Source organism: Dendrobates tinctorius, unplaced genomic scaffold (genome assembly GCF_039654945.1).
Source record: "Dendrobates tinctorius isolate UK_male_01 unplaced genomic scaffold, ASM3965494v1 ptg000070l, whole genome shotgun sequence".
NCBI classification, from domain to species: Eukaryota; Metazoa; Chordata; class Amphibia; order Anura; family Dendrobatidae; genus Dendrobates; species Dendrobates tinctorius.
Genome location: NW_027361738.1, coordinates 28520086 through 28534090, shown reverse-complemented (window position 1 = coordinate 28534090; position 14005 = coordinate 28520086). Strand labels below are relative to the sequence as shown.

General features: G+C 42.6%; 1 protein-coding gene across 9 annotated transcripts in view; it reads right to left on the bottom strand.

Moving 5' to 3' along the window:
* The window catches only part of LOC141095489 (sodium channel protein type 5 subunit alpha-like), a 524914-nt gene that overhangs the window by 260934 nt on the left and 249975 nt on the right, over nt 1–14005 (bottom strand). For all 9 annotated transcript variants that reach the window (XM_073581518.1, XM_073581512.1, XM_073581519.1 and 6 more), the window contains one exon: nt 12816–13193. In XM_073581518.1, the coding sequence (XP_073437619.1) occupies nt 12816–13193 (378 nt within the window). The remainder of the gene's footprint in view (nt 1–12815; nt 13194–14005) is intronic.

Genomic DNA, 14005 nt, shown 5'->3' with positions numbered 1-14005 from the left:
CTGCTGGCATCTGTGATGGTCACGTGTGACTGGACACACCGCCTCCAGCAGGGGGAATTTCTATGACACACGTGACCTGGATACACCGCCTCCAGCAGGGAGAATTTAAACAAAGTAACGTGCAGCCGGATACAACGCCTCCAGCAGGCGAATTTCAGTATTACATGTGTATCTGGATACACCGCCTCCAGCAGGGCGAATTTACAGAATTAAGGGGAACACCAGGGAAACAGATACAATGGAGGGCACTGCGATAGGGAACGGGGACGTGGAGACCTCTTGCACTCCCCTGAGTCAGTTTCTCTACACTCCTGACAGTCCCTATGCAGGTTCCGCACCTGACGCCGAACAGGAGACCTGTTATGATGAGTCATCGAAGGAGGAAAAAACAAAATACCAGCTAAGTCCAGAAAAACCAGAGAGGTTGGCAGCTATCGGATTGCAGACCCCTGGACCTATCCACAACAACTAGCAGTAGCCGTGGGGGGTTCCTACGGTGCCCTAGACCCCTCGATCACAGCCGGAGAACTACATAGCCTAAAGACAGAAAGGGGAAAAACTAAACTGCCCCAGAGCAGACCCGAAAGCAATAGGCAGCCCGCAACATATAATGACGGTGAAGCAAGATGAAAACACTAACACAGATAGAAAGATAGGTTGAGCAAATGATGGGGCCCAAGCTAACTACATAGGACAGGATAGGAAAACTGCTGTCTGCCATCCGCAAAAACCCTGTCAAAATGAGCCAACCGACTGATAGGAAAAACAGGCCCTGAAGTCGCTAGGCTTCAAAAGACTATATCAGCACTCAGGTATATTCTGAAGACAGAGCAAAAGATCAACAGATCAGAGACAAAAATGGAATTCAGCTCACCCCCGGCCGGGGATGGCAGAACTCCCAAAAAACAAGGCAAAACAAAAACAAAACTGAAGAGTACAAAGCAGAGCAGAAAAACTTAGCTTTGAGATGTAGGAATCAGACTGGTCTCCAAGAGTCCAGCAGGAAAATCACCAGCCAGGAAGAAGGGCGTCGGCAGCCTTATATCCAGTCCTCAATTCCAGCCACCCAGTCATCATCTAGCTGCCCAGGTGTTTGGTAATCAGTCTCACTACCTTCCTTCACCAGAGGCGGGAGTTCATCAGACCTCAATGGTGAAGGGAAAAATGAACTCACAACAGTACCTCCCCCTTGAGGAGGGGTCACCGAACCCTCATCCATGCCACCAGGGCGATCCGGGTGAGCCCGATGAAAGGCACGGCACCAATCTTTCGGCATAAATAACAGAGGCAGAGAGCCAGGAATTATCCTCCTGACCATAACCCTTCCACTTAACCAAATACTTGAGTCTCCGTCTAGTCAGACGGGAATCCAGTATCTTCTCTACCTCATATTCCATGTTACCTTCAACCAATATAGGGTCAGGAGGTGCCACCACAGGAACTACTGGTTCAACAAACCTCTTCAACAAGGACTTATGAAACACATTATGAATTTTAAATGTGACAGGAAGAGCCAACCGAAAAGAGACCGGATTAATAATCTCCAAAATCTTGTAGGGTCCAATAAATCTAGGCTTAAACTTAGGAGAAGCTACCTTCATAGCGATATTTTTTTATGACAACCAAACCATATCACCCACCTTAAACTGGGGACCAACGGTCCTATGCCGGTTGGAAAACCGCTGGGCCTTTTCCTGGGAGAGAGACAACTTATCCACTACTTGGTCCCAGATCTGGTGCATTCTCTCCACCACAGTGTCAACACCTGGGCAGGCAGAAGGCTCCACCTGCCCTGAAGAAAATCGAGGGTGAAAACCAAAGTTACAAAAAAAAGGTGACATCAAAGTGGCAGAACTAGCTCTATTATTTAAAGCAAATTTGGCCAAGGGCAAAAATGAAACCCAATCATCCTGATCGGCAGAAATAAAACATCTCAAATACGACTCCAAAGTCTGGTTTGTTCTCTCCGTCTGCCCATTGGTCTGAGGGTGAAACGCAGAGGAGAAGGACAACTGAATTCCCAGCTTGGAACAGAAAGTCCTCCAAAATCTAGACACAAACTGAACTCCTCTGTCAGATACAATGTTCTCAGGAACCCCGTGTAAGCGATCCACCTGTTGCAAAAAGAAGGGCACCAACTCAGAGGAAGATGGCAACTTAGGGAGTGGTACAAGATGGACCATCTTAGAGAATCTATCACAAATCACCCAAATAACAGTCATTCTCTGAGAGACAGGCATATCAGAGATAAAATCCATTGAAATATGGGTCCATGGCCTCCTGGGCACCGGCAAAAGCATCAACAAGCCACTAGAGCGAGAACAAGGTTTAGACCGGGAGCAAGTCCCACAGGGCTGCACAAAATTCCTGACATCATGAGACAAGGCGGGCCACCAAAAAGACCGACTCACCAGATCTCTAGTACCAAAAATACCTGGATGACCAGCCAATGCAGAGCAATGAACTTCAGACATCACTCTCTTCCTCCACTGGTCAGGAACATACAACTTTCCACTGGGACAACACTCAGGTTTGTCCTCCTGAAACTCTTCCAGAGCACGTCTCAAATCGGGCGAGATGGCAGAAAGAACTACCCCCTCGCCTAAGATGGTAGCAGGCTTAGTCACAACAGGAGAATCAGCAAGGAAACTCCTAGAGAGGGCGTCTGCCTTGACATTCTTAGTGCCCAGAAGAAAAGAGACCACAAAATCAAAACGTGTGAAAAACAAGGCCCACCTAGCCTGTCTAGGATTCAAGCGCTTGGCCGACTCCAGGTAAATCAAATTCTTGTGGTCAGTAAGGACCACGACATGGTGTTTGGGTCCCTCCAACCAATGTCTCCACTCCTCAAATGCCCATTTCATGGCCAACAGTTCCCGATTCCCCACATCATAGTTACGTTCGGATGGGGAGAACTTTCGGGAAAAGAAAGCACAAGGATTCATTTTAGATGTCACAGGATCTTTTTGGGACAACACCGCTCCTGCACCAATCTCAGAAGTGTCCACCTCCACCTGAAACGGGAGTGAGACATCAGGTTGCCGCAAAACCGGAGCAGAAGTGAATCTTCGCTTCAGCTCCTGAAAGGAAGAAACAGCCTCCGGAGACCAATTCAGCACATCAGCAGCCTTCCTAGTCAAATCCGTCAATGGCTTGGCAATACCAGAAAAATTAGCTAGAAATTTCGGATAAAAATTAGCAAAACCCAAAAAACTTCTGGAGGGCCTTCAAAGAAGTGGGCTGAACCCAATCATAAATGGCCTGTAACTTGGCCGGGTCCATTTCAATAGTTGACGGAGACAAAATAAATCCCAAAAATGAAATCCTCTGTACCCCAAAAAGGCATTTCGATCCCTTGACATACAGGGAATTCTCCCTCAAAATCCGGAACACAGTCCGAACATGTTCCACATGAGAGTCCCAATTCTTGGAGAAGATCAAAATATCATCCAGATAGATAATCAAAAATTTATCCACAAAGTCTTGGAATATATCGTTCATGAAGCACTGGAAGACAGAAGGGGCATTAGTGAGCCCAAAAGGCATCACTAGGTACTCAAAATGTCCCTCCGGAGTATTAAACGCCGTCTTCCATTCATCCCCATGCTTAATGCGAATAAGATTATACGCCCCCTGAGGTCAAGCTTGGTAAACCAGCAAGCACCTTTAACTCTGGAGAATAGATCAGAAATCAGGGGTAACGGATACTGATATTTAACAGTAATTTTGTTGAGGGCATGATAGTCAATACAAGGCCTTAATGAACCATCCTTTTTAGCCACGAAAAAAAAAACCAGCACCTAAGGGTGAAGAGGATGGTCTAATATGACCCTTCTCCAATGCCTCCTTAATATAGGATCGCATAGCCTCGTGCTCGGGTACAGATAAATTGAAAAGCCGACCCTTGGGGAATTTACACCCCGGGTTCAGCTCAATTGCACAGTCATAACTCCTATGAGGAGGCAAAGACGCAGACTCATTCTCACTAAATACATCATAAAAGTCCGCCAAATAGTCAGGAACATCATGCGACTGGGGAGAGGTGGAGAAAACAGGAGCATCACTAAGGGCACACCGACAACCCCAACTCACCACAGACAAAGATTTCCAATCCAGAACTGGATTATGGATTTGCAACCAGGGAAACTCCAGAACAATGGTATCATGCAAATTATGCAACACCAAAAATCTGCAATTTTCTTGATGGTCTGGGGCGACCCGCATTACCACCTGGGTCCAAAACTGAGGTTTATTCTTCACCAAAGGAGTAGCATCAATACCCCTCAAAGGGATAGGCGTCCGCAGAGGTGTCATAGGAAATCCACAACGTTTAGCAAAATCCAAGTCTATCAGGTTAAGAGCTGCTCCTGAATCCACAAAAGCCTTGGCGGAAAATGTGGACAGGGAGCAGATCAGAGTAATTGCCAGAAGAAACTTAGGTTGAACACCACCCACAGAAAACGTGTGTGCACAACGTTTCTCTCGTTTAGGACAGACAGAAATAATATGCGAGGCATCTCCACAAAAAAAACACAGCTTATTACGCCTTCTGAACTCCTGACATTGCGCCCTAGACAAAACTCTATCACATTGCATAGGTTCAGACATTTGTTAAACAGGTGGCAACATCTCTCGTGTAGTTTTGCGTTCACGTAAACGCCGGTCCACCTGAATGGCTAATGACATAGAATCGTCAAGACCAGAGGGAACAGGAAATCCCACCATAGTATCTTTTACAGTTTCTGACAAACCCTTCCAAAAGAGGGCTGCCAAGGCACCATCATTCCAGGTAGTAAGGACCGCCCACTTTCGGAATTTTTGACAGTACAACTCTGCCGAATCCCGACCCTGACTTAATGCCAACAGGGTCTTTTCAGCCTGATCAATAGCATTAGGTTCATCATACAACAACCCCAAGGCTTGAAAAAATGCGTTCACATTATTCAGAATAGGATCATCAGGTTTCAAAGAAAACGCCCAATCCTGGGGATCGCCGCGGAGCAAAGAGATGACAATTTTAACCTGCTGCGCGGAGTTCCCCGACGAGTTAGGCTTCAAGGCAAAAAATAATTTACAATTATTCTTGAAATTCAAGAATTTAGACCGATCCCCAAAAAACACATCAGGAGTGGGAATCTTTGGTTCAGCAGCATGTGAATGAGCAAGATAGGCGGAAATTCCCCACATTTCAGCAGCGAGCTGCTCCACACGATCAGACAATTACTTCATCTCCATTGAGAGAAAAATTCCCCCTACGGCCTTAGAGATATAGAGGAAAAAATATGCACACAAAAAAGAAAAAATTCTGACACTTTTTTTTTTTTTTACAATTCTCTCCTGCTATTGAGTACCCTAGGATCTGCGGTATGGCTGGTGATTCTGTTATGATGAGTCACCGAAGGAGGAAAAAACATAATACCAGCTAAGTCCAGAAAAACCAGAGAGGTTGGCAGCTATCGGATTGCAGACCCCTGGACCTATCCACAACAACTAGCAGTAGCCGTGGGGGGTTCCTACGGTGCCCTAGACCCCTCGATCACAGCCGGAGAACTACATAGCCTAAAGACAGAAAGGGGAAAAACTAAACTGCCCCAGAGCAGACCCCAAAGCAATAGGCAGCCCCCAACATATAATGACGGTGAAGCAAGATGAAAACACTAACACAGATAGAAAGATAGGTTGAGCAAATGATGGGGCCCAAGCTAACTACATAGGACAGGATAGGAAAGCTGCTGTCTGCCATCCGCAAAAACCCTATCAAAATGAGCCAACCGACTGATAGGAAAAACAGGCCCTGAAGTCGCTAGGCTTCAAAATACTATATCAGCACTCAGGTATATTCTGAAGACAGAGCAAAAGATCAACAGATCAGAGACAAAAATGGAATTCAGCTCACCCCCGGCCGGGGATGGCAGAACTCCCAAAAAACAAGGCAAAACAAAAACAAAACTGAAGAGTACAAAGCAGAGCAGAAAAACTTAGCTTTGAGATGCAGGAATCAGACTGGTCTCCAAGAATCCAGCAGGAAAATCACCAGCCAGGAAGAAGGGCGTCGGCAGCCTTATATCCAGTCCTCAATTCCAGCCACCCAGTCATCATCTAGCTGCCCAGGTGTTTGGTAATCAGTCTCACTACCTTCCTTCACCAGAGGCGGGAGTTCATCAGACCTCAATGGTGAAGGGAAAAATGAACTCACAACAGATACCTAAAAACCCTAGCTTGCCCTGCACCTATCCCTTTCTAGTGAAATGGACAGTGCAGAAACTAATCCCACCACTGCACTGAAACACACAAAAGGAAAGTTACAAACAGGGGTAACACCACTTAGCTTTGCTCTGTTGCTATTGCTCCCAGCAACAGAGTCCAGCACCTCAGTACAGCTTTCCTCCTGAACAGCTGCTACTTCACCAAGCTTTGTTAAAGCTGCAAGGAACTCCACTCTGTAGCTCCTTCCACACCAGGACTCTGAGTAAGCTACAAGGAACTCCTCTCTAGCTCCTTCCTTCACCAAGGATGGTTGGAAATGACCAATATCACCAACAGTGAGTGAACACACCTGACACTCCTTTATAGGAAAGCCAGAGCGAAACAACTGCTAGTGATTCCCATGTAATACCGCTAACCACCACCGGGGACAAACTAGAACAAAATACACCATTGTGTAATGACCCTAATGGCCACCGGGGGCAAAACTAACTTTAAGCAACCAGCTTAAAGGAAAAAAAAGGTTACAAGTGCTTTTATCTGTTACAATCCAACATAGATCGTGACATATCTACCAGGGTGAAAAAGATGAAATAAGGGCAGACATTTCAGCAAGACAATGATCCCAAACACACAGCCAAGGAAACTTTGAATTTGTATCAGAGAAAGAAAATAAAGCTGCAAGAATGGCCCAGACAATCACCTGACTTGAATCCAATAAAAAAATTATGGAAGGAACTAAAGCTCTGAGTTCATAGAAGGAGCCAATAGAAACTTCAGGATTTGCATAGTGTTTGTGTGGAGGAGTGGGCCAAAATCAGCAATGCATGTGACTAGTTTCTCCATACAAGAGGTGTCATGAAGCTGTCATTACCAACAAAGGTTTTAGTACAAAGTATTAAATAAATTTCAGTAAACATGTTCAATACTTTTTCCCTGTGTTATTTCTAATGATTACAAATAACATAATTTATGGACATCTATGGTTTGATTTCTTTGCCTGTGTGGATTGGATGGATTGTTACTGACATCTGGTGAGAATTTCATGGCAATAGCATTTTTAGAAATATATTTACTTAGAAAATTGGTGATGAGTGCAATACTTATTACACCCGCTGTATGTTAGCAAGAAATAGTAGATAGATGGGAGGGAGTATGACTGCAAAATCAGTTCACACAGGGTTTGCTGGTACTCTGTTACCATGTAGACACATAAGTCTCCATAGTAACTTTAGACAAAAAAAACCCTGCAGAATATTTTTAATGATAGCTATTTGTAAAGTTGCATAATTTTTGGAACAATAAAAAAAAAACATTGTTACGAAAAGGTCACTATAACCTTTAAGTAAAGAGACAGTTTTGTCACAATACAGATGCACCTCTCACCATAAATTTTGTCTGAATAACTGAAAATACATTTCTATTTATCCATTCATGACTTAGAAAACTAACGATTTTTGCTATGGAATGTGTGATGATATTAAATAAAAAGTATACACTCATCTGAATATATAATACTGTATATATATATATATATATATATATATTTCACCCTTACTTTCTATAGATTTATTGTGAAACTGGATAATTGCAGTGTGAATGTAGTTGTTGGAAAAGTATTGACTGTCCTCTACAAAGCTCCTAAAATTGGTCTCTACTGTGATTTTCACAGACGGTATTTATGGTTCGACTTTACAATTGCATCTGTATTCTCCAGCAGGATAAATACAAGTCTCTGGCTTACCAATAACCGGAGTACTGCACTATTTATAATGCTATGTGCACCTGTTTTCAATACAGCTTATTTTATTCCACAACCAACAATCACAGTGATCACCCACAGAAGGAACCTGCTGCCCATTATTAAGATAGGCTTAAGCTCAGTGTACAAGTCTGCTCAAAGCCTTCATCAGCCCTTCCGTTGCCCTTTTTGGAAGTTTTTGCGGAAGGTTTAATGAGGCCAACAAAGTTTATCAGATTAATCGGCATCGCTTAAAAAAGGAATTCTGGTTGTCAGTGGCTTATCTTAAAGCTCAAGTACCCCATTGCAAAAGCTCAAACTACTGAAAGTATTTAATAGTAACAGTCTATTCCTATGGGCTATAGGGTCCCTTTGGGCCCCTCTGGGCGGGCTCCAGGGCCCGTGTGCGATTGCAACCCTTACACATATTGAGAGGCTTTTGACAGAGGTCTATGAGTGCGCTACGCTGGTGTTTAGAAGCTTATAAACAAGGCAATGCTTTAGAAAAGGGATTGCCAAAATGCTCTTCCAAAAGAAGGAAAGTTGGCACTGACCATTCTCCATCAGATCAGGCAAATAGTGTATCAGATCACGTGCCGTCAGCAAATTAACGTCCAAAAACAGAATACACCACATCACGTTAATAAAATCATAGCTATAACTTTGAAAAGAGAAAAAGGGTAGCACTCACCGATCTTTAAAAGTTCCACTCTTTATTAGCAATGTTTAAAACATCATGGCCGGGAGAGTGAGGACAGGAGTGTGCAGGTGCTGACAACGGCCGTTTCGAGCTTGCGGCGCTTCTACGGGTCAAATCCTGTAATTTGCTACCTCGTCTGAGAGCAGTGAAATGTAGGAAAAGAGACCTTAATTCCAGCGATGTATCACTTAGTTTACTGTGGAAAGCAGTTGTGACACATTCAGATTTTTAGATGTAGCTTGTAGCGGAGAGCAGAAAGCTGCCCCTGCCCAGACCACAGCTTTAAGTGTACATTATCTATTGACATTGAGCTACTAATCAGAGCTGGGGGTGGAGTCGGACCAGGATGCACGTGAGCTGTAGTCTGGGCAGTGATAATCTCCTGCTGATAAAATACTCATTGTATTGAAACAAGTGTACACAACCTAATAAGTCACACATTGCTGAAATCAGTTCCTCAGTTCCAAACTGATGCTGCTCTCAGATTAAAAATAGCAAAAAACAACTGACAGATTCCATTTAAGAGATAAGGGACAGGGGCTAAAAAGTCCCTGATCGTCTGAGACTTTCTCACAATGCTAACCTAAACTCGTGACTTATTCACAGTTTAGCACAGCACACAACTTCTTATGGCGAGCATATTTTTTTCTTCAATTTTTATCTGGGACCCGTGGAAGCGCTAGAACAGCGCGAAACGGCCGTTATCAGCTTGTGAACACTCTTGCCACTCTACTCTGACCTGACATGTAAATATGTGTCAATAAAGGAGCTATATTTTATCCTGCTGAGTGCGACCTTTTCTACATATGGATTTTATTTGGTTCTGCTCACCATAAATGAGCGCTTTGCCTTCTTGTCCCACACTAGTATTAAATGTAAGACATTTTTGCTGTCAAAGTTAATGTTAAAATATAATTACAGCATGCTTTGTACTGTCACAGTATAAGTTGATCCTCTGTACTAATGTACAGACTTTTTCTATAGTTTAATAATATGTGTAATTGATTGAACAGAATTTATCATCCTGGACAGTGTGATGCAGCAGCAAAAAAGGCAAATGCAATTCTAGGATGTATTAACAGAAGCATACAGTCTAGATCACGTGAAGTCATTATTGCCCTCTACTCCTCTTTGGTCAGACCTCATCTGGAATATTGTGTCCAGTTTTGGGCACCACATTTTAAAAAAGACATCAACAAACTGGAGCAAGTTCAGAAAAGAGCGACCAGAATGGTGACCGGCCTGCAAACCCTGTCTTATGAGGAAAGGTTGCAGGATTTGGGAATGTTTAGTTTGCAAAAGAGAAGACTGAGAGAAGACTTAATAGCTGTCTACAAATATCTAAAGGGCTGTCACATTGTAGAAGGATCAATTTTATTCTCATTTGCACAAGGAAAGACTAGAAGCAATGGGATGAAACTGAATGGGAGGAGACACAGATTAGATATTAGAAAAAACTTTTTGACAGTTAGAGTGATCAATGAGTGGAACAAGCTGCCACGAGAAGTGGTGAGTTCTCCTTCAATGGAAGTCTTCAAACAGAGGCTGGACAGACATCTGACTGGGATGATTTAGCGAATCCTGCTTTGAGCAGGGGGTTGGACCAGATGGCCCAGGAGGTCCCTTCCAACTCTACGATTCTATGATTCTATGATTCTATGATAAATCATGATGGCACACCTACTGGAGCCCACCTCTATGTGCAAATCCCCTAAGATGACTGACTTCTATTGACCTTGTGAGATTTTGGTAGTTAGCTTTCATCTATTTGTTCACTAGTGTCACGACTTACAAACCACAGGGCAGAAATGTGTCATTGGGGTGCCATCTTTACTGCTAAAACCAATCACTGTGTAGAAATATTGGCCATTTGTTATCCATTTATCAATCCTAATCTACTGAGCACACAACACCCATGTAAAGAAAGACAGCAACATGGCATCCATATCTGTAGCAGCTGCTGAACCATAGAAAAGTGATCACACAATGTCCCTTTAACTACCATACTGTGCCTACAGTGCCTATAACAAAGTGTATTTAGGATCAAAGAGCCCCTAAAACTCTTGTTTACACCCAATATACTATTATTGCCTTCATAGAGTGACCATACGGCCATTATTGCCAAGGTTCCTCTTAATTAAGGAATTAAATGAAATTATTAAGGGCTGACTGTTCCTGTCGACTAACATACAAAGTTCAGTTCAATCTCTTTTTTTTTTTGCTTTACATTTGGCCAGGAAAACTCCTGAAATATGAGACTGTATATTATGTAGTTCCATATAGTGCAAATGGGCTTTCATGTTAAGGAAGAGTATACCATATGCTATGCATTACTACGTGGGACACCTCTATATTCCATATGACGAAAGGAAACCATTTTGGCACGTTAGTAGAGGAGGACCATATCACGTTTAACGGGCTACACTGCAGTAAATAAGAAGCCTTTTGTGTTCCAAAATTGCTTGTTATTGTCCAAACACGTTTTGGAGGCGGACCAGCACCTTTCTCAAGGTAAAAGAAAGCAAAAACCTATTATTTTGGCACGTTAGGTCAATGGAAGCCTATAAATATGTTCAATGTGCACTGGGTGCATTCTCAACGTATACATGGCGTCTAGTAACAAGATGTAAAATTTTTCCTTTCTCGTAAAGATATATGACGAAAATTTGGTTGCGAAACATGTTGTAAACTACACAAGAGTAAAAAGGAAGCTTTATGTCACCCAATACGAGAGACGGATACTAATTCTGTGTATGACTTTGATAAGATCCACAGTAGCGCCAAGGACAGTTGGCCAATGATGTTTCCAATCCTCGTTGTGTACCTATGATACCGACGACTGCGGAATAATTGGGAACTCTATGAATCTAGAAAGTGAGCTGCTATCAGCTGGATCATTGAGTTATTTGGTCCCAGTTAAGACTGTAAAGGCTACGATCAGTGTTGTGCCTGACACGCACAACACAAGGCGAGAAGATATTGATCTACTGGTCTTTTTTTGCCATATATCATAATTACTGCACTTAGATTGAGCCCTTTTATCTCTTTTTTCCCAAATCACTACTTTTTTTTACAAAGAACCTCAGACAGAGTAGGTAGGTATGCCTCTGCTTAAGACCATAAAAGCCCAACTCAATAATTTACTCTGCTTTGAAAATTCTATTAAGTAAGGCAGTGACATCCAGAGGACTGACGTGATGAGAGGTTAGCTAACATGAAGTAGACATTTACACTAGATATAACAAGCAATCAGCAGAGATTTTCTCAGAAGAGAATCAAACTTCGACTAGTTATCCGAGTTGCAGTATATTAATAGTCTACGGCACAGCAGCCAACACTGAGTGCTTCATAGTAATATAGGAAAAGTCAAGGACCATTCACACATGTCTCTCTATACACATCACAGGTACAGCAGGAGGTGACAAAACCTCAAAAACTATCCATTAACACTGAAAAGACCTGGTGGTAGGTGAAGTGGTCTAATTCAGAAAAAGCCATATCCCCCCAAAAAATCCACAACTTTAGATACAGGGCATAGACAGTAGGATAAAATACATAATGTTCCTTCATGTACATAGTATAGTATTAAAAAATAAAGACCCATCTGATGTCTCTCCTCTTGAAAGGATGTTCTCAAGTTTAAAAATGATCCCACATCCCTGAGATAGGGGATAACTTTCCTATGGCTGGAGGTCTAACTTTGAAGGCCACCCCAATGGCAAGAACCAAAAGAGCCCCGGCTGAATGGAGCAGAGGTCAATCATTTGCACTACAGCTCCATTGATTCGTAAGGGGAGCACCGGAGATTGCCGAGTACAGTGCTCGGTTGATCTTTGGCTACCCTATAAGAATGAATGGAGAGGCAGTGCACATGACTGACCTCCGCTCCATTCAGCTGGGGCTCCTGGACTTGGGATCAGTGAGGGCCACAGTGGTCAGACTCCCCAGCAATCGGAAAGTTAACCTCTATCCTTTGGATAGGAGATATCTTACAAACTAGAGAATTCCCCTTTAAGTAATCTACTTACAGACTAGGAAATTACCTAAAATGGAGTCTCCAAACATATCTACACTGGTTTACTATCATTTAACCTGTAATAGTAGTTTCTGCATCTGTAAAATACGGGACAGCTACACATTTCTTTATCCCACGCGATAAAACCAACTTACATTTTCTTCTGTTCCAGACTTTTCCACAATGACCGCTGGTAACAGTAATCCTCCAGGAGAAGTTGGATTCGAGTATGTGCCAGCTTCGCCAACCAGAGAGACCACTCCATTACAATCCACAGAACTGTTCCTCTTGCCATTCTGCGTGAAGCCGGGTGTGTTTGGATAGGAATTGGCGCTTGTTTGGCTCTGTATGCTTTGGCGTCGTCCTGCACGTGGCACGAGCAAAGATCCTCTGTGACTATAACTGGCATTGCTTACTTCATCATCTGCAAATTCGGTCTCTGAGCAAAGGTCTCTAGAACGGAAATTAAATATGTTTCCATTGCTTTTCCGCCGTCTGCCAGATATAGGCATAATGCCAATGCCAAGTAGAGACTGAAAAACAGCAAAAGCAAAAGAAAAGCCTTGGTTATCAATAATAATAATAATAATAATTAGTATTGCTCTCATTTCTGTCTTGCACATTGAATGTATAGGTACATAGTATGGTGCCCAACCTACCAGCTTCACACATGAGCTTGCAGGAATAAACAAGATTTCCTATAATAAAATATTACAAAAATAAATCAACCCTTCCCTTTGATGCAACTGTTGTTTCAGTCCATTCTTAAAGTGACGTGACACCTGTCATGATCTGATAGAGCGCACTTTAATCTGATCCAAATTAGCTGCAAACAAATAAGTACAGAAAGAAATGACATTTGCTTTACTTGAAAGACTCGTACAAGGGCCACTTCCTCACGGAGAACATGAACAGGTGCACTAAGACCATATTCATTTGCAAAGATGAGTGATTTATGAACTAAAGAGATCTTCAAAGAAACATTTAAGTAAATCGACTCACTGCCCAAATTTGGCTTCAGTGACTATGGTCAAGGCTTGTGTACATTACAGAAAAGGTCAATCATTCATGATTAGATCTGGCACTTGCACTGGGAAAATAGGTTTAGTATAAACTTTTACAGTATCTATCTAATTTCTATCAATCAATGTTACTATCTATCAATCAATCTATCTATCTATAAGAAAAAGCAGCACTCCAAAAATAGGCAAAAAGTGTGGGCTACATTAGCCCATATGGCGACGTTTCGGTCCTATCACAGAACCTTTCTCAGCTACATCCATCTATCCATTCTATTTCATATCTACCTATCATCTACCTATCTTAACTATCTAGATATAAAAAA